General features: G+C 48.9%; 2 protein-coding genes across 2 annotated transcripts in view; both read right to left on the bottom strand.

Moving 5' to 3' along the window:
• Window positions 1–1,190: 1,190 nt before the first annotated feature.
• On the bottom strand, window positions 1,191–4,955 carry LOC135880135 (perilipin-3-like). Its single transcript, XM_065406278.1, has 7 exons — window positions 4,902–4,955; window positions 4,059–4,254; window positions 3,327–3,409; window positions 2,938–3,223; window positions 2,011–2,201; window positions 1,672–1,794; window positions 1,191–1,562 (listed from the first exon to the last, which is right to left on the bottom strand). Exons 1-7 carry the CDS (start codon window positions 4,953–4,955, stop codon window positions 1,191–1,193), a joined length of 1,305 nt encoding a protein of 434 aa, XP_065262350.1.
• Window positions 4,956–14,598: 9,643 nt separating this feature from the next.
• Window positions 14,599–19,330, bottom strand: part of LOC135880622 (stimulated by retinoic acid gene 6 protein-like) — a 37,186-nt gene continuing 32,454 nt past the window's right edge. The window contains exons 15-18 of the mRNA XM_065406970.1: window positions 18,401–18,520; window positions 17,419–17,582; window positions 15,853–15,999; window positions 14,599–14,735 (exon numbers count right to left, since the gene is read on the bottom strand). Coding sequence (XP_065263042.1) covers window positions 14,599–14,735; window positions 15,853–15,999; window positions 17,419–17,582; window positions 18,401–18,520 — 568 coding nt within the window. The remainder of the gene's footprint in view (window positions 14,736–15,852; window positions 16,000–17,418; window positions 17,583–18,400; window positions 18,521–19,330) is intronic.

Below are 19,330 nucleotides of genomic sequence, written 5' to 3'. Positions count from 1 at the left end.
GTACTGTTAGTGGCCTGGCTAGGTTTACACTAGGCAGTAGGAAAGGTTAGACAGGTTCTTGGCTAATGGCATGGAGAAAGGAGGCAGTCTTGCTGAAGCCTGGACATCAGCGATCGTATCTCCCTGTGTGTTTTGTTAAATCCCAGTTGCCTGGAGTTGTCAAATCACCAACTCTTTTCCTAGATACTTCCAACCTGTTCAGCTGTCATGAGATGGTCCTGGCCATTGTGAAGCTTCTGATCTAGGTTGAAGTAGCTGCTGTACTTGGTCTTATTGCACTGGACTAGAGGCAAGGCCTGGCAGTTTCACACCACTGTATGTTACCCTTTTAACTTCGCTTATTACCAATAGTAGGTTCTCAGTTCTCCACACACCCCAATTTCCTCTCAAGGCCATAGTGCCCTAACACCCTGGGTCTTTCCCTCTGTTAGTTGGTCTCAGAGGCTGTAATGTTGCCTTGCTACCCACTGGAAGCCAGACGAGTGTTCCCAATGGGCTGTTGCCTCAGACTTTAAGGTCAGAAGGACCATTATGATCATCTAGTCTGACCTCCTACACAACACAGGCCACAGAATCTCACCCACCCACTCCTTCTATTTGAGAAAAGTCTCAATGGAAGAGTGTCAAATGGAGGCACCTGAAGAGATGCCTTCACCCAGGAGATGAGCTCAGCCATTCTGGAGCCCTGCCAGAGAAAAGGGGTGTGTGTGTGGAGGGGGGAGGGGGGGCAGATGGGGTCACCTGTACTGTACATGTTTGTATAGAGCATGAGCTGGGGAGGGATCACATTAAGCAGACAGCAATTTGAATGCATTTGAGGTTTATTGTGAAGTTAAACCCTAGTTTTATACAATACAAAGAGCTAGGAAAAAACCAAGCTCAGCAGCACTTCATATGTGCAGAGGAAGACCGCTGTAGGTCAGCTACAATCCATGTCCTCAGAGAAGCAGACTAACCCTGTAAGGGGTGCAGTCCTGCATGATTAGCGATGCTGTCCTGTAACTGGTAATAAACTGTTCCGGGGAAGCGTGCCTGGGGAAATGACATTCAGGTTCTTTAATTCTGCAGAAGGAAGAGCTGAAATCAGTCCACCATCTGCCAACGCAGAACCACGGCCTCAGCGAGGAGACCCCACACTAGCTATGCAGGCAATTCTGGATTCCTTCCAGCAACAGGGGGAATGGAACCCTTCAGGCCTCCACCTTCTTTCCTTCCTCCACCAGCTCATCAGGACATGGTGTGGCATCTCCAGCGGGAGTGAAGGGTCCCACAATCCAGTCCAGGGGAATGTTCTGCATCACATATTCCAGCAGCTCATCCAGGGACTCCTGGGCCTTGGTCACCTTCTCCCGACTCTGGGCAAGGGCACTGCTGGACAGATCCTGGAAACAGCTGGCACTGGAGAAGGAAGCCTGGAGCGCTTCTATACTGCTAGAGACCTGCTGGGCCTTGTCCTGGATAGTGCTGGGAAGGCCCTGAATGCTGCCCAGGAGAGTAAGGCAGGTGGTTTTCAGTTGCTCGGTGAGGCTCTGGGACATGGAAAGAGCCTGAGCTTCAACCTGCTGGAGGGAGAAAGCAAGACAGACTGGAGCATCTGCAAGTCACCCTTACAGATGGGGGGAGTTCGCTGGAGCAAGGCTGTCAGGGCAAGAAGAAGAAGAAGGAGAATACCTCTGCTGAGTCTGGGTCCTCCTGCCCTTCAAACTTCCCCCTGCAGCACTGGAGCCACATCTGGTACAGACGGTCCTGGCCATTGTGAAGCTTCTGATCTACAGCCTGCTTGGCATGGTTGATCTGCAGGAGGAGAGTGCCGTTAGCTGGGAAGAGCAGGAGGCGGCTGGCCATGGAACCTCCCCCACAGCGAGCTGTGGGTAGCAGGCAGGCAGCACTACTGCAGCGACACTGCTGGGCCTAGGAACAAACAGTGCCAACGGCACTGAGCACAGGAGGCTGCAGAGACCGTGACCCATAGCAGCTACAGGGAAGGGGAGAGAGAGGTCATGTTCCTACCAGGTCAATGGTTTGCTGGAGCTGGGAGAGGGCCTCCAGGGTGCGCTGCCTGGCTTGTCTCATCTTGCCCAGGGCGTGCTGGTAGGCTCGCTGGCGCAGCGTGCTCGAAAGGGAACCCAGACGCACGTAGTAACTCTGCTGCTCTGCAGGAGCCTCTCCCGGCCCCTCCACGGGAGCTGTTGCAAGCTCAGCTGGAAGGGGGAAAAGAGGGGTCAGCTGGCAGCAGTGGTGCAAGTAAGCCAGTACGGTCAGGTACACCGTACCATTAAGACATTTATTGCTGGTATGCCATACCAGAAAGACATTTGGCATCTGCTGAACACCGCAGGGCTCTCCCGGGAACCACAGCAGCAAAAGGAGCAGAATGCCAGCAGCTCCTCCGGTGTGGCTGTACCGCCCCCAGCTGCCCCACCATCCCTTCCATGCAGCTGCATCTCCTGTCTAGGGTCTGTACAGCCCCCCGACAGGGCAGGGTGGGGTTGTGTGTGTGTGTGGGGGGGGTCACATGTCCCCACCTTTGGGTCCCTCCCATGAGTCGCCGTACTGGTAAGAGTTAAAATCTACTTGCACCACTGGTTGGCAGGGCCAGGATACCAAGGCAGCTGCATTCAGACCTCCCAAAGCTTGTGGCCTACAGAATCCTTCCCAGGGCACGTTTGGATGTCCTGCGGCACTGACCAGCCAGGGAGCGGGTAACTGCACAGGGAGCAGCATCAAAGCCATTAGTCCAGCCTCTTTCCATCAGACAGGGCTAGCAGAGGGCCCAGCATGAAGGAACAAGTGGAGGCCTAGAAGCTGAGCTAAGTTGCAAGGGAACCCCAAGGAGAGGTGGCTCATTTGGCAGCTCAGCTGTGAACACTGGGAGTCTAAGCCATGCCCCAAGACACCAGGGTCACATTGCTGAATACAAACCAAAGGGGTTCTTACCAAGCTCCTCCTCTGTCATGGGGAGGTAGTGGTCCACCAACTGCTCAGATTTTGCCAATGCCATGTCTATGCCACTCGCAGCCATCTGCCCCATGCTGGAGCCCATCACTGTGCTCATGCTACTGGTCACTGCAGATTTGGTCACCTCCACACTCTCCTGAACAGCCCCCTTGGCCACACCCACCATGCTGGTCACTGCATCCTTCGCCTCAGTGACCGTGCTGCAGACTGCATCCTTGGCACCCACCATTGTGGCATGCACTAGGTCTTGGGCATCCAAAGCCACCTAGAGGCAAAGGGGTCAGGAGAGGTCACTGAACACCTAGTGGAAGTGAAGGGCCCACAGCCTCAGCCTGCTCCAGAACCAGCCTGGACACTAGTGTAGTTACCTTCTCAATTGGCTGCTGCAGGATCGGCAGCTGCTCCTCCAGTCTGTCCAGACCCCTACAGGCGTATTCATTGGCTGCTGCAACTGTAACACAACCACAGAACTAGTTCCCTTTATTCCTTCATGTGCACAGATCTTGTGCGGCTGCTAATCTGTGTACATTGAGGGACTGGTGTTCCTAAGCAAGTGTCCCCAAGTTACTGATGGGGAAGCCAAGGAAGAGGGGTTGAGCAAGTTGCCCAAGGCTATGGAGCCAGTCTGTGTCAGAGCCAGGTTTAGCACTCAGGAGATCCCGGCTGCCAGTTGTCTGTTCAACCACCCCCAGCTTCTCCTAGAGGGGGTCAGGAGTCTCCAGTGCCTGCAATGGGCTCAGATCCCTTTAGCACTGGAGCTGCTTCCAGTGCCTTCTAGCACGTATTGCTCCATGGCATTAGGTGCCATACACAGTGCATGTGGCTGTGTGGCACTGGGCCAGCCACACACACCAGGGATTGTGCCTGGGCACTGCCTCCCTCTAGACTGGCCCAGCTCAGCACAGTGCCTTGGCCAGATCACTTCTAGGAGCTAGCAGAGTTCAGTGGAGCAGGAGAAGGGAGTCTGTGGATTCTGTTTGCTGCCAGTTGGAGGTAGAGTTCAGTAGTGGGCCTAGAGCCACTGTAGGCGGAGCCTGCACCCAGACCCACCTCCCCTGCCACGCATACAGGAGTGTTCCTGCCTCCCTTCCCTTACTCACGCTGTGGCTCCAGCTGGTCCAGGATGGGACGTGCCCCGACGATGGCAGCAGAGGTGATGGCCTTCACCCCAGTCTCTGCCACCTCACAGACAGCTTTGATGGCTGGGTAGGTCTCTTTGGTGGCCACATAGTTGGCAGAAGCCATCTCATAGGCAGAGCTGACCAAGGGCAGGCCAGCCACCCTGCCCACTGCAGTCTGAGGAAGGGAAAGGGGAGTCAGCTGGGGAAGAGCTCCTGGCTTGTCAAGGTGCCTCCCGTCTCTTTCCTTCTGCAACTACTGATTCTGTAGGAGACGGTCCTCAGAGCTAGGCAGCCTCCTGGCCCTGTTAGCAGGGTTTCAGGGGCCTGCCTGAGACATTAGTTTCCCACCCAGAACCCTGGTTCCATTGGAACAGCTGCTTATATTCAGCAAGATCTCAGGAACGCTGTTTGCGTCCTGGCATGCCCACCAACAAAACAGAACGGTGTCACAATCTCGTTCCGTCAGTGAGAGCAGGAACGGAGCAACCTTTTGTCTTACCAAGTGCAGTCTCTCCCCCTCAGGAGCCATATCTGTCAGCACTCGATACAATGCCCCCCTCCTTTTTGGGGGCCCTTGGGCACTACTGTCAAAGGGATTTGCCAGTGTTACAGCGCAGACAGCCTTCACAGGGTCACCAGTGCCAGTACTCATCCTGGCTTCAGGAGGCACTTCTGGGCAGTGACTACAGCACTCTGAGAATTAGAACTTGAAGCATCGGCTACTATTGTGGTTTTGAGTCCCCATCTCCAGGAATGGAGACATTCAAGCTAGAACAGCAACTCCAGCTGCCAAGCACACCTACCTCCCCAGGAGGGACCCACCTGTTGCTCCTGTGCCTGGATCTCTACCTGTGTTTCATTTTCATTAGCAGACATGGTGGAGTGAGATGTCCCTGCAAGACCCGAAAAGGAATATTGAGAGGCTACAGCAGGAAACAATAAAATCAATATTGGGTAAGAACACCAGGAGAGCTGCTCCAGTTCTATTTTCTCTAAGAGCCAGACCAGGTTGTGCCCCTGTAGTGAATCTCTCTCTACAGAGAGAACAGGCCAGTGCGTTAAACCTTTGATCCAAGGCAGGCCCAGAGTGCATCCTCAAGTCCAGGGATGCACTTGTAACCTACACCTTCTGGGTGTGGTGTTCTGTCCCATCTAGTGGCACCAAGACCAGTTAGAGAGAGATTAATGTGTCTGCTCTACAGCCTTAGCTAAGAGTCATATGGCTTTTAGCTCATGCAGTAGAGGCTCATGCATTTAGCTCCAGAGGTCCCAGGTTCAATCCCACCCGCCAACAACCAGGGTCTGTCAGTGTTACACACTCCCAAAGCTTCTATTCAGACTTACAGACCCAGCAATGCCTCCCAAGGGGAGCACCAGGACAGCTGCACAGTGCATCATCACAGGCACCCTCCTAGTTCAGTCTTTTCCCAGATAGTGCCAGGGGTTAATTCCATTTGTACCAGAGTACAATCACCGAGAGACGTTATCCTGCTGAAGGTAGCAGTCATTGACTACACAGAGAATACTGAATTGAGAAGGTACCATCGGTGAGTGTTCAGGGACCTCTAGGACAGCTAGAATGAGTAGTTTGAGTCTCCCTGGATATTTAATGATCTAGGAGATCTCCACTATGGCAGACTAGCCAATTTAGCTGGTAAAATACAAGTATTTTCTATTATCAGTTAAAGACTGATCTGGTTTAAAAAAAAAAAAAAAAAAAAAAAAAACACACAGATTCCAGTTGAGGTAAATTGACACCATCACCCCTAGAGGTGAGAGTGAGGCCAGAAAGCATTTCCCTTATGGGAAGGCACCAGGCCTGTTTTCCTTTAGTGTTTCCTGCATTATCTGTTTGAGATACATATTGGTTACCCAGCACCCTAGTCCCAGCTGAATCAGCCACCTCAGCCAAGTGTTTCCACCTGCAGATCATTATGACACACCAGAACTCAGACCACAGCCAGGAGTCCCAATCCCCATCCATGAATGGGAACAGCACAGCTTTGCTCAGGTAGAGAGGTAAGTGGACAGTTTTTCCATGGTCCAGGCTCTAATTTAGTTCTCCTTGTTAAATATTCCATTCTCCTCTAGGGAAGCCTCCATCTCCTAGAACATACCATTAATCCAGGCCTCCTGGTCTGGAAGACAGATAGTTTCCTTCCCTGGACTGTTTGCTCAGGAGACTCAGCTATCACCTAGAGATGCTTTACACAAGTACAGCTACCAAGCACTGAAAGGGACGAAGAGGTTCTGATCATTCAATCCTAACTACTACCATCAATCAGGCAAGACATCAAGTCACACACTGTGTAAGAAAAGAGCCCCCATCTAAACACCTCCAGAACCTAGGAACCAGAGACATTTCACAGAGCTTAGCCACACATCTTACCAGGTATCCACACTACTAATCCTTCACCAGTACTAGAACCAACCCCTCTCTCAGCCATTATATTCCTGTGATGATGTCGTCATGGGGCTGGACACACTTGACAGACAGCTCAGGAGACCAATCACACAGCTGCATTCTCTACTTTGCCCAGTGAGGGCTGTGAGCCAATTTCAGAATTGCCAATTTTGGTTGGATGTATTCCTGGAGGTCTCATCACATGACAATCTTTAATTAAAGATTAATCTTTAATTCCTGGGGACTCCAGGACAATCCTGGAGGGCTGACAAACCTAGTTTCAGATTATGAGCTGTTTGGGGCAGGCCTTTTACTCTGTGTTAAGACAGTACCTAGCACGATGGGATTCCAGTTCTGATTTTGGCTTCTAAATGCTCCTGTAATACAAATAATAATAAAGCTTCATATTCTTATAGTGCTCCCGTTGTTCTCTCTGGAGAGCACCTTTACACTCCATCTCCCTAGTAACATTTTTAGTGTAGAAGGTTTTTGTCAGTAAAACAATCTAAGAGGGGAGAGTGCTGATAGCTGATGCATTATTTTGCTTTCCTGCCCACTCCAGAAGAGGCTGGGGCACTTTCTCTGGCCCAGTTGGCACAAGCTGTTTCCTCAGTTCATTTATAGCTTTCCTGTAAGTGGAATTGTCCACAGAAGAGAACATGGCACAGATTTTTAAAGGTATTTAGCTATTGCTCCACTCAGCATTGCAAGGCCTAAGTGATTTGGGCCCAGAACCTCAAAGGTAGTTAGGTTGCCCCACACTGGGCAACAAGGGGTTAAGGAACTGCTCTGAGCTCAGCCAGCCCCGCCCTGCCACATCTGTAGGAAATGCACCAACTGGAGGAGGAGTTAAAAGGCAGGAGAGCCGCTCATTTGGGGGCAAACTAGGGAAGAGAGTAGACCTACATCCCTAGCAGAGAAGAGGCTAAAAGAAGGCTGAGGGGAGATATAATTGCTCTTTATAAATATATCAGAGGGATAAATATCAGGGAGGGAGAGGAATTATTTAAGCTTAGTACCAATGTGGACACAAGAACAAATGGATATAAACTGGACATTAGGAAGTTTAGATGTGAAATTAGACAAAGGTTTCTAACCATTAGAGGAGTGAAGTTCTGGAACAGCCTTCCTAGAGGAGCAGTAGGGGCAAAAGACATATCTGGCTTCAAGACTAAGCTTGATAAGTTTATGGAGGGGATGGTATGATGGGATAGCCTAATTTTGGCAATTAATTGATCTTTGATTATTAGCGGTAAATATGCCCAATGGCCTGTGATGGGGTGGGATCTGAGTTACTACAGAGAATTCTTTCCTGGGTGCTGGCTGGTGAGTCTTGCCCACATGCCCAGGGTTTAGCTTATTGCCATATTTGGGGTCAGGAAGGAATTTTCCTCCAGGGCAGATTGGCAGAGGCCCTGGAGGTTTTTCACCTTCCTCAACAGCGTGGGGCACAGGTCACTTGCTGGAGGATTCTCTGCACCTTGAGGTCTTTAAACCACGATTTGAGGACTTCAATAACTCAGGCATAGGTCAGGGGGTTGTTACAGGAGTGAGTGGGTGAGATTCTGTGGCCTGTGTTGTGCAGGAGGTCCGACTAGATGATCATAATGGTCCCTTCTGACCTTAAAGTCTATGAGGCAAGGCCACTCCTCTCCCTAAATAACTGTCCATAGGTCCCTCCCTGAGGGAAGGAAGGGCCTGCTGCAGACACAGCCTGTGCGGGAAGCATTCCTCTTGCCTATGAACGTGTGTGGAGTCCCCCCTTTGAGGAGGCTAGTCCCTGGTTCTGGTTCTGCCCCTTCTGTATGCTGCCCCCTCACCGTGACTGGAACAATGAGCCCTCCTCCTGGAGGAGCCCTGAACCGGACCCCCCTTGGCTGGAGGAGCCCCAGGCTGGTTGAAGCCTGGAGGCCCCCCCCCCACCTGCTCAGAGGAGCCCTGGGCTCGTACCTTCCCCAAGCTGCCCAGGAAAAGCCACAGCATCTCTTCTGAAGAGGAACCTGAGCTTTTGATATACCCCGTGCAGGTTCTGGGGTGGCTATAGAAGTGGTGTTTGCTACTCGGCTTCCTGGGTTCATCAGTAATCTCTCTCGAGTCCAGGGAGATTACTGATGAACCCAGGAAGTTGAATAGCACATATCGCTGCCTCAGCTGCCCGGGAACCTGCATGGGGTATAATAAAACAAAAACTCCCCCCACCAAACCCACAACCGGCCATCTGGCAGCACCAGGGGAGTCAGAGTCTCTCCTGGCCTACTCTACCTGCCGCCCATGCCTATGAACTCTGGACTGGATTGATCTCCTTTATTTTTGTTTGGACTACCGCAGTATGGACTGAGCTGGGCCATACCACCGGAGGAGGCAGTTGCCCTTATGCTGCATTACCCAGATGGCAACCTTGGGACAATTGCAGGGATGTGGTAGGAAGTGGGGTGAGATCACCCCAGCTTCCCTACCATCAACCCCACTTCAGGTCACTGGCCTAAGCCCTGACCACTAGGTGATGCCACCCTCCCAACCAACCCTGGATGAGGGCTGTGTCAGTGTCACATACCTTTCAGGATCTAGACTGTAGAGCCTATGTTTTAGTGCCAGTCAATGGGATGTAGGCTACCAAGTGCATACATCACTTTTGAAAATGAGACCTGTCATGCAGTGCTGAGTGGAGCAATGCCTAAATACCCTGGGAAATCTTAGCGGGTGTCTTCCACTGTATGTACAAGGCAAAGCATGAGGCCCAGGCCTGAGAGAGGCTTCTGGTGCTACTTGAAATCACTTCCTTTGTCCCTGAATGTAGTGCTCCCCGAATGTACTCTCTGAGCACCGTTACAAGTATCTGACAGTCTCTCGGCCACTGTTTGGTGGTCTGGGTGCTGTTGGTGCTGAAATGAATTTTCCATTTTAAGTTAGAGCCATTATTATGCTGCCCAACAAGAGCATTGTCTCAGTCACGGAGATTTTGCATGGAGAATCTTCCACATACAGTGTGTTAGGTTCCTCCTTTGCTTGTCATAGCATTTCCCAGCTGCACTTGTTACAGCCCCAATCCTGCAACTAGGTATGGGTTTAACTTCAGGTGCAAGTAGTTCAATTGAAATCAATGGGACTGCTCATATCCTTATAAAGTTAAGCACATGCATAAGTGCTTTCAGGATTGGGGACTATATTATAAATTTGTAGCTCTGCAACCTGCAAATTAGAAGAATCACTTTGGATTAAATTAGGGTGATCAGATGTCCCATTTTTATAGGGACAGTCCGGTTTTTTGGACTTTTTCTTATATAGATGCCTATTACCCCCCACCCCCTGTCCCGATTTTTCACAGTTGCTGTCTGGTCACCCCAGATTAAATGATCCATGGAACACTGGGCACTCATTAAACTTTGCTAGCTATTCTTTGTTTCCCCTGGAAAGCTAGCTTGTTTCCAGGCAGCATGATCTTGAATCAGGCTGTTGTTAAGGTCTTTGCAAGCAGGATCTGTAAGGTTTTTTCTACTCTACGAACTGTGAAGCCAATTCACAGTCGTGAGACAAGACCTTCCCTCCATCTGGCAGATGGTCTAATTGAGAACAGATGGGTTAGTCAGGAACACATCCACCGAGGTCAGTGACAGAAGCAGGTAACAGCAGTGGGAAGCTGGGCTGGCTGTAGCAGTGAGGTGGGTCCCCAAAAAGAAGGGCATGAGGAAGGCATGGAGATTTCTGGGTGGCCTAGGTGTGTTTCATTGGGAGCCAGATTCGTTCTGATAATGGAAGTGGGAAGGCTCAGATGCTAAGGAAGAGTAATGGCTGGTATCATGGTGGATAAAATATGATCTTATAAAAGTGACCTCAGCAATGTTAAAGCATATTAAGTTTCCAGATCACGGACTGTGTAACAGTCAGCGCTGCTAATCCAGTGATACAAGAGCCCATGAAGTCACTGTTAAGGTTGGGCATTACATTGCAAGTTTGAAAATGAGATCTAGGGGTGTCTAGTAGAAACAAGTGAACGCCTTATGGAGTGTTCTCACCAGCATTCTAAATAATGTGAACACTGGGGAATGCCTGCCCCACTCCAGAAAAAGCAGGCTTTCCCCTTCTTTATTTGCTGCTTAGGTTAGAGGTAGATCAGGTGTGTCCTGCTGCAGCCCTAGCACTACATGAATAGTTTCTGTTGCTCAGAGATTACACTGCTTATGGCATGGGAGGGAGATACTATAACACCTTTGGCTGCTTTTTGCTGGCCCTGGAAGGAAAAGAATTGATTCCCAATAGGAACAGGCTTGTGGAAAGCTACCTAAGTTGCACAGCAAACAAACAAACAAAAAAAAGAGGAAAACAAGATACAGCTGCAGTTGGTTTGGTCATATTACTGGACTTGAGGGTGTCTGGGTACTAGTCTCCCCCACTGTGTAATGTGCTTCCATTTTATAGATAAACTCCTTAGTTTTAATTGCTAGGTATAAAATCTAAGATCTTCTCATGCAGTGCTTTTAGTGTTTGAGGCCTACTGCTATTTTGTTGTGAAACAGTAACATGGAAGATCCCAAATGCCTTTTATTAGACCAAATCTCACTTGAGAAGCCACTGAGATCTTGTAAACTCTCTGCTAAATTGCTAGTGTTAGATCGTTTCACATGCCAGAGCTCGTTCTGTACCTATCCCACTTATCTGAACAATAGTCATGGACTCTCATTAAAAGATCAACCACTGCACGTATTTATAGGTCACCACCATCCCACACCACCTACTAGGGATTTTTTTTAAAGCTTTCTTGCTTTAGAAAGTTATCAGAAGAACTGTCCGTGATCTAGTGCAGCATAGGACTGGCGATGATAGCTACGTGCTGAGAGGCACCTGGAGCGTCAATGCTTGGAGTATCAGGAAAAGGCTGGGCTTGGTAAGGGAGAGGGCACAGAGAGACCCCCATTTTAGAATGCTGGCGTGGGAAGGTTCTGTGGCAGTTGGGAGTGACAGTTGGGTGGCTCAGGCCAGCATGGGGGAGGGAGCAGCTTTTGTGCGGCCATTTCCCTCGCCCATCCTGGCCCATGGCACTCGGCGCTATGGCTGACAGAAGGGCTCGGCATCTCAGGGCTTGTCATCTCCAGGGAACCCAAGACAAGCAGCCTCCCTCAGGTGCAGGCACACTCCCGGCTGCTATCCATCAGGACACCAGTGGATTTTCCTGCCCCGACAATATCTGCCACCTCCCAGTCACAGTGCTGGAGCTGAACCAGCCATCACTGCTGCCTGGCATGGAAGTGCCAGACCAGAGCCTGCCAAGGGGTGACGGAGGGTGTGGGGAAGTGGAAGTGTCCTGCCCATGACCCAGTAGTCCACAGGGATCCAGGCTTAGTCAGGGTACTTATTTAGCTTCATACGCTACACAGAAAAGCACCAAGCTAGGGCTCTCGGTGCCTTTGACATAGGTTAAACAGGGTGTGGATAAAAGTCAGATCCTGCCAGAAAATGAAGGATCCTCTTGGATCCATGGAGACTGACTGGACTCCGGATTTGTTGGCACCATACCAATGGTTGGAGAAGTGCTTTAGGTGGTGCAACTTGGGAGTTCAGGCGCATAAATTGACAGGATGTGTTATTTTCTGGTGGGATCTGACTTTTACTCACACATGATCTGGTGCTTAGCAACTGCAGTATAACATGCTGCATCCTGTAGCCCAGGGCAGCAGGGCAAACGGGAAAGGGAAAGTCCCACATCCCATGGTGAGAAAAGAGACAGTCCTAAGCAAAGGCGTACTTTGACTTCTATATTTGGGGGAGCAGCTCCAGTCAGACCAATGGGGCCGTGCATGGGGGGTGGGGGTGGGGCTAATTCCACACCTGCCTGAGGCTTGCAGTTTGCCCTCCCCAAAAGTACGCCCATGGTCCTAAGGTCCATGAGGGAGAGGGGAAATAGGAGATACTTGGGGACGGGTTCTTCTACGTGGTGAGGTCAGTGAGCATCCTTAACAGCTTTCTCTCCTTTCCTAGCTTCCTGGCTTGTGAGCTCAGACTGTGGAGGTGGGCATCTGCAGAGACAATACGTTGGCAGAGCTCCAGTTACAGGTATGTCATCTTCCTTTCCTGATTCAGAATATTGTCTACAGTATTTGCTGTTCTTGTGGAGCCGAAGGCTGTCCTTATGACTCGCTGTGACTTCAATGGGGCCAGGATTTAACACTGGGACTCAGGAGTTCTGGGTCCTATTCCAGCTCTGCTACAGGCTCCCCATGTGACCTTGGGCAACTCACTTAATCTCTCTGTGCCTCAGTTCCTCATCAATAAAATGGGGATTGAAACAGGGTGGCTTGCCCCATGGGCTGGAAAGTCTGAGGCTAAGTCAATCATAATGACAGGATGAGCCCCACCTGAGAGGAATCAGGTGATTCCAGTATAAAAGGAGCAGGAAGGTGCAGTCAAGAGGGGAGTGGGAGCTCAGGAAGTTGTGGCACAGAGTGAGACAAGCTCAGTGGGCAGTGAGGCCTGGGAGAGAGAGCAAAGGCCCAAGGCAGGAAGGCCTGGGAGGAGGAAGAGAAAAATTGGGTTGTGTATGGACTTCATTTTGGGGAGACGTTGGACTTTGTTTTGGGAAGATGTTGAGTTTTATTTGCACTCTTTTATATTAATAAACCCAGACCCCAAGGAGAGGTATTTTTGACCAAGAAAAAGCCTGAAGTGAAGTTTATTTGAATAGTCCAGGAGGGGAAGCTGAGACAAGTTGTCTATAGTGTGACCATAAGCCATGAGGGGATGCATGGGAGACAGCTGTCCCACCCTCTGCCTGTTTAGATTGTAGGCTCTTCAAGGACTGCAGCTCCCTCTCACTATGTATATGTACAGCATTTACCACAATGGTGCCCATGTTTGATTGGAGCCCTCATGTACTACTGTGATACGAATAAATATCAATTTTTAATAAGAACTGTAATGTCATGATGATCTGAAAAGCAACATGTTATGTTAGGACTATAAAGGTAGCTGTGGAAAAGACTTTAACTTTTAGGCATGAAATTAATCATCATCCTTGGATACATGTTTGTATGTCATTAAAGACTTGTTGAAGATCCTCAGTGGTATTGAGGAGCTGGGGACTGCTCAGATATGTGTATGTGGAGGGAGGACATTGAATACCATAAAGGGGCATGAACAGGACCAGAAGTAAGTGAAGAATTTAGATGGTCATTTGCGGATAGAAGTAGAATGGCTTGGAGAAAGAGTGTGATGGGCTTGTCAGAAGAAGGGGACCTTCTTCCCACCACCCGCAACAGCTTGACTAGAGGAAGGTGATAGATAATTTCCCATCTTGACCATCTCAGGGTGAGGCAGCGTGATAAGAAAACATAAGAGTCCCTGTGCTGATCAGAGCTCAGTGGTTTGGTAGAATGAGAGAGGCTGATCCACTCCTCTGACCAGATCAATCTTAGAAGTACATAAAGAAGAAGAGCTCTGTGTAAGCTTGCAAGCTTGTCTCTCTCACTAACAGAAGTTGGTCCAATAAAAGACATTACCTCACCCATCTTGTCTCTCATCGGTAACTAAAAGCTATTAGGAAATAAGAGGCATCAGTTGTCAGCTACTTATAACTGGATTGTAACTTTTTCAAACTCACTGCTGGTGTTTCAAAGTTAATTGCACATTCATTAGTCCCTGCACAGGCTCTGGCACAGTTGGAAATTAGGACGAACAAAAGTTGTGCTTGCTGTGAGAGGAAAGGTAGTACAAAACCAAACTCACACTGGAGCCTTTTATTCAATGGGGAAATTTGGTTCTGTCCCCTTGAACTTGCATACTTGGCAAAATGAGAGAAGAATGGTCCTTGGCCCCACACAATCAAGGAAATATTGGCCAAAACCAATGTACCTCGATTTGGTTTAAAACAATTAAACTATTGCTGGGGTTTATAGTGATGTAACACAATTTACAGCTGTCTGTTGGAAACCCATGTAATGCACAACAACCAATGACGGCAAGTGCTCCTGGACATCCATTCCCACAGCTCTCCTGTCACACCAGGGCTGAGAGCCCTAACTGCTCATAGTGTATAGCTCTGAAATAGAGCTCCATCTTCTGAAAGTCCTAAGAGGCAAGTCACCAGCTGTTCAAGAGTCTTCCAGTTTCCACCTGCAGAGTAAGCTAGACACAGGGGTTCTGTGGCACAGCACTGGCACCAGACTGCACATTAGGCTTCCTGAGTTCAGTGAGCCTGGGGTTGTTAAGAAGGGTGTAGAGCAGCAACCACCGTGTCCTGGCTCTGGTTGACACTCTGGGTTCTAAAATGAAATAAATACAGAACTCAACACACTCCACTTCTTTTTAAATCAACACACTCCACTTCTTTTTCTCTTGTAGCTCAAAAACTAATGACCAGCTCCTCAGTTGGTATTAGTGGAGTTATATCAATAGGCACCCACTGAAGATTCATAAATTCCAAGGCCAGAAGGGACCATGGTGATCATCTAGTCTGATCTCCTGTATAGCACAGGCCAGAGACCTGCCCCACAATAATTCCCACAGCAGATCTCTTAGAAAAATATCCCATGTTGATTTAAAAATGGTCAGTGATGACCCTTGATAAATTGTTCCAATGATTAATTGCTCTCACCATTAAGAATGTACACTTTATTTCCAGCCAGAATTGTCTAGCTTCCACTTCCAGCCATTGGATTGTTAGACCTTTCTCTGCTAGACTGAAGAGCCCATTATTAAATATTTGTTCCCCATGTAGATACTTATAGACTGAGATCAAGTCACCCCTTCACCTTCTATCTGACCCAAAAGACACGTGAAGCCAAATTCTCCTCTTATTTACACTGGGGTAACTCCACTGACTTGAGTGGAATAGCACTGGTGTAAGTGAGAAGAGAATTTAGCTCAGAACACTGTCAGCACCACTTGATAAACAGCATGACTAATATCCTCCCTCCACCCGAGGGCCAACAGCTCCACCTTTGCTGCATGCATTAACTTGAAGACACCGGCTCCCAAATATGACCCTTTGTATAAAACAAAGAGCATAGCAAGATTCAATAAAGGGTTACGGTCATAAGATTACAGGCCATTTTTGTGGGCCTTAGGGCTAATCTTTCAGACCCACATGTGCAGCCTGATTGACTTCAACTCAGTTGCACCCATATAACTTTGAGCAGAAATGTCTCCTTTCTGCATATGAATAAGAATAGCCTCTGCATTTAGGTGTGCTGAGATAATATGACAGGGTCTATCAGTTCTCATGCCTTGCATCTGATCATCAGCATGGGAAGCAGAGGGAGGTCAGAATTCATACCAGAGATAAAGGATTCCCAAAGAGTAATATAATTTTAGAGTTAAATAGCTCACAGTACTCAGTGAAGTGGCATATATGTTAAATACTTCAGTCAAAGTGCTTACCTGATATATTATTGAAGAAACCGTATTTGGTGGATTTCTGCAGTTTTTTCTCAGTGGTTCCGGCTAGAAGAATGTGACAAAAGCTGAGGAGGGTGGGGTTGGTGTGGTAGTGGTCCATAAATATCATACCAACCCATGTGTTGAATCCTGCATTAAAAAAGGGATACATCTACAGAGATGTGCAGCTTAACTCCCTTCTCTATACACTGCGGGCCCAGTACTGCATTCTTTGTGCACCTGAGACTCCTATTCAAGTCAGTAGGCATTTGTGAGAACAAAGAATGCAGGCTCAGGCTCTTCATTCATATACAGCCACAAGCTTTTCAACCCAAGTCCTCCCTGGGCACGGTGTGGGTGTAGGGAGCCTTTGACAGATTGGGTGGTGCTTGATCCACCACTCATCGTGAGGGGTGGGGGCACTGGAAGAATTAAGATTCTTTCATTCAAAAAATAAATAAGTAAAGAAACAATATTTGTTTAACAGAGCAGTAGTAGTTCATAAAAGTTAGGCCATCCAATCAGGAAAGAGAAACCAGACCATGTGACTTAAGTGGCCAGTCACAACATTCAAACAAAAAATTCTGAATATCAAGGACAGTCTGAATACTAACTACAAAGAGTTTGTAAAGAACCCTCAGCTCAAATGTGTTTGTGAACACACCAGGCCTTTGGACTAATTAATTGTGATCTGGTCTCAGCAAATTAATAAGCAAGGAGCAATAAATATATTGACCAGCTGTACCCTAAACTCACAAGTCCAATCCACAAATAAATTACTGATTCTACATTTTAAAAGAAAACTCCCCTGTTGGAGCTTTATTCTTCGGAAGCTTCCCCTTTTTGAAAATGTCAGTGGGGGGAAAATAGTCATCTAATATACACCTCCAGCTTCAAACCAATACATGGCAATAATTGGCTCAAACCCATCACTGCAGAGGGGCAGAATCAATGCTTCAGGGTTTACATCTTTGTGTAGTTTTTAATGTTAAAAAAAGTCAAGGACAAAATCCTGGGAAAAGTGGCGTGGCAGCATCTGAGTAGAGTAACTGAACTATTCTGCCTGCGCTGTTTTCTATAGCACCCATCACCATAATATCTATGATGGAACCAGAGCTTGCTGTACAGTGCTCCAAGAAGGAGCATCATGTGCTCGCCATAGTGGCTGCTAATGTAAACCACCCTAGGAGATGAGGGGTCTTTGTCCCCCTCTAGTGTCTGACCAATGAAAGAGATTAAAGAGTGCAGCATCTCCCAGTTACAGCAATCAGGTGCTAGAGGCTTGTGCTTTTAGCATGGAAGATCTTGGATTCAAACAAGCAGGATTAGTTACACTATTAGCTCTCGGATACATGTAGGGAGGCCAAGGCCCTGGCCACGTCCAGCCTGAGCATGGCTTGTACTATATTCTGCCTTGCTCCTTTGCAGGTGTGTTAGGCATGAAGAGGTTCCCTGTAGATACATCAGATGTTTGCTTGAAAAGTTCCAATATTCTTTTTGAGAGAGCCACCAAATGGCAAATCCTCACATAAGCTAGCCATGCAATGCTCTGACGTTTCGTACACTTACCCATGTCAGCAGCTTCATACCCTTTCTGCATTATAGTCCTGTCTATCCGTGCAATCAGCCAAGTTCCCAACAGGACACTGCAAAGCAGTCTGAACAAACAAGCCCCCAGGCCCAGGAGCACATTATAGAAGAATAAAAAGTAATTGAAGTTGTGGAAAGCCTTCCTGCAAAAGAGGGGAAAATCCACTTTCACACTCAGTGCCCAATCATGGCTTTGGTTTGGGGCTTCAGTGTGCCACAACAGCTCACAGGGAACTAACAGAGATGGACCAAAGACACAAAGGTTTTAGATCTTGATCCACCCCTAAACCCCTCATCCCCAGCCTCACACCAGATCCCACACCCCCAGCCAGAGCCCTACCCCTCACACCCCTGCCCCAGCCCAGAGCCCCCTCCTGCACCCCAAACCTCTCATCCCTGGCTGGGAACCCCTTCCTGCACCCCAAGCCCTTCATCCCCAGTCCCACCCCAGAGCCTTCACCCCCAGCCGGAGCCCTCACCCCCTCCCGCACCCCAACTCCCTGTCCCCGCCCAGTGAAAATGAACGAGGGTGGGGAAGAGTGAGCGACGAAGGGAGGATGGAGTGAGAGGAGGGTGAGACCTCGGAGAAGGGGCGGGGCAAGGGTGTTTGCTTTTCTGCAATCAGAAAGTTGGCAACCCTAAGATTCTTGGTGCTGAACTTGCAAAGTCCTTGCACTCACCGAAGTATAAGGACTGCAATTTTTCGATGAGGGGAGACTTTTAGGGCCCACTCCCCCTCTTCCCTTTTGCTGGCCTGAGCACAATAGACCCTGTAGCCTCACTTACAGTCCCCACTCCCCACTGCATACCTTACTACTTTGGGATTTGGCCCAGATATCCACACGCTCCCAGTCGCATGGTGTTTGAAATTCAGATCCGTTGTATGAATAGCCCCATGCAGTAGGAGATCCTGGTCTGGAGGATGCAAGAACATAAGGGCTGTTTCTTTCCTACCACTCACCTGTTATTGAGAGCTAATGGCTTCTGCTTATCATCTGGCAAGATCTTTGGCTGAAGGAAAAATCTCGCAGCGATCTTGATTTGTAATATCATGAGCCCTGTGGCAATCCCAACTGTAAGACTGTAATAGAAAAAGAAAAGAGAAATTACCCTTTTAATATGGATGTTGTGGTGAAAGGGGCTGGGAATATAGCCTGTTAGAGCCCCTGGGCAATGGGAGGAGAGACCTGCATTTGATTGCCAGCCCCTGGGACTGATTCCCCACTGCCCTGTGCAAAGGAAGAGCAAAGCAGGCGTGAAATGCCACCATTCTGCTTTGTAGGGTTTTACGCCCACTTCGCACAGGTGTAGAGGAAGATGCTGCACCACCATCATGCACGTACCTGTGCTGTATCTCAGTGGTTCTCAACCTGTGGTCTACAGCCCCCCCCCCCCCCCCGCCCCGGGGTCTGCGGACTATGTCTAAGGGGTCTGAAAACTGACTGACCAGAATTCAACTCTATATAAAGAGAATAGATTTCCAAAGGGGTCTGTGCCTCCATTCTGTTCTTAGGGGTCTGTGAATGAAAAAAGGTTGAGAACCACTGTGGAGAATTTCTTCCTCACCCTCTGCATGGCCCAGACTGTGATCCCCTTACACATGGGGTAGTATCTCACCGCAAATAGCTCCACTGGTTGCAGAAGGGCTGCTCAAGGTGTAAGATGCCATTCAATGGGGCAGATTCTCCAGTTGAATGGGGGAGGCTGCAGGGAACCAGTTGATGCTCCCTGATCCTCAGCCACTTGGTTTTGGCACAAGAAAAGCTGCACAGGACCAGCAGTAACTTATGCAACCACCATACGGTTCCTCAGGGACCACAGGCCAGTGGAGAATCACGTGTAGCAAAGCTCCACTCTGCCATACCTCCCTCCTATCCCAAGAGCTCCACTA

The sequence above is a fragment of the Emys orbicularis genome, chromosome 6 (genome assembly GCF_028017835.1).
Source record: "Emys orbicularis isolate rEmyOrb1 chromosome 6, rEmyOrb1.hap1, whole genome shotgun sequence".
Taxonomy (NCBI): Eukaryota; Metazoa; Chordata; order Testudines; family Emydidae; genus Emys; species Emys orbicularis.
This window is presented reverse-complemented; position numbering and strand designations above follow the sequence as displayed.

Excerpts from the sequence above, each read along its gene's own strand:
- LOC135880135 (XM_065406278.1), bottom strand. The coding sequence starts at position 4,955 with ATGTCTGCTAATGAAAATGAAACACAGGTAGAGATCCAGGCACAGGAG. Across the intron at positions 4,255-4,901 it reads TCCAGGCACAGGAGCAACAG|ACTGCAGTGGGCAGGGTGGC; the intron begins GTGGGTCCCTCC and ends TCCCTTCCTCAG. Across the intron at positions 2,202-2,937 it reads CATGACAGAGGAGGAGCTTG|CTGAGCTTGCAACAGCTCCC; the intron begins GTAAGAACCCCT and ends TCCCCCTTCCAG.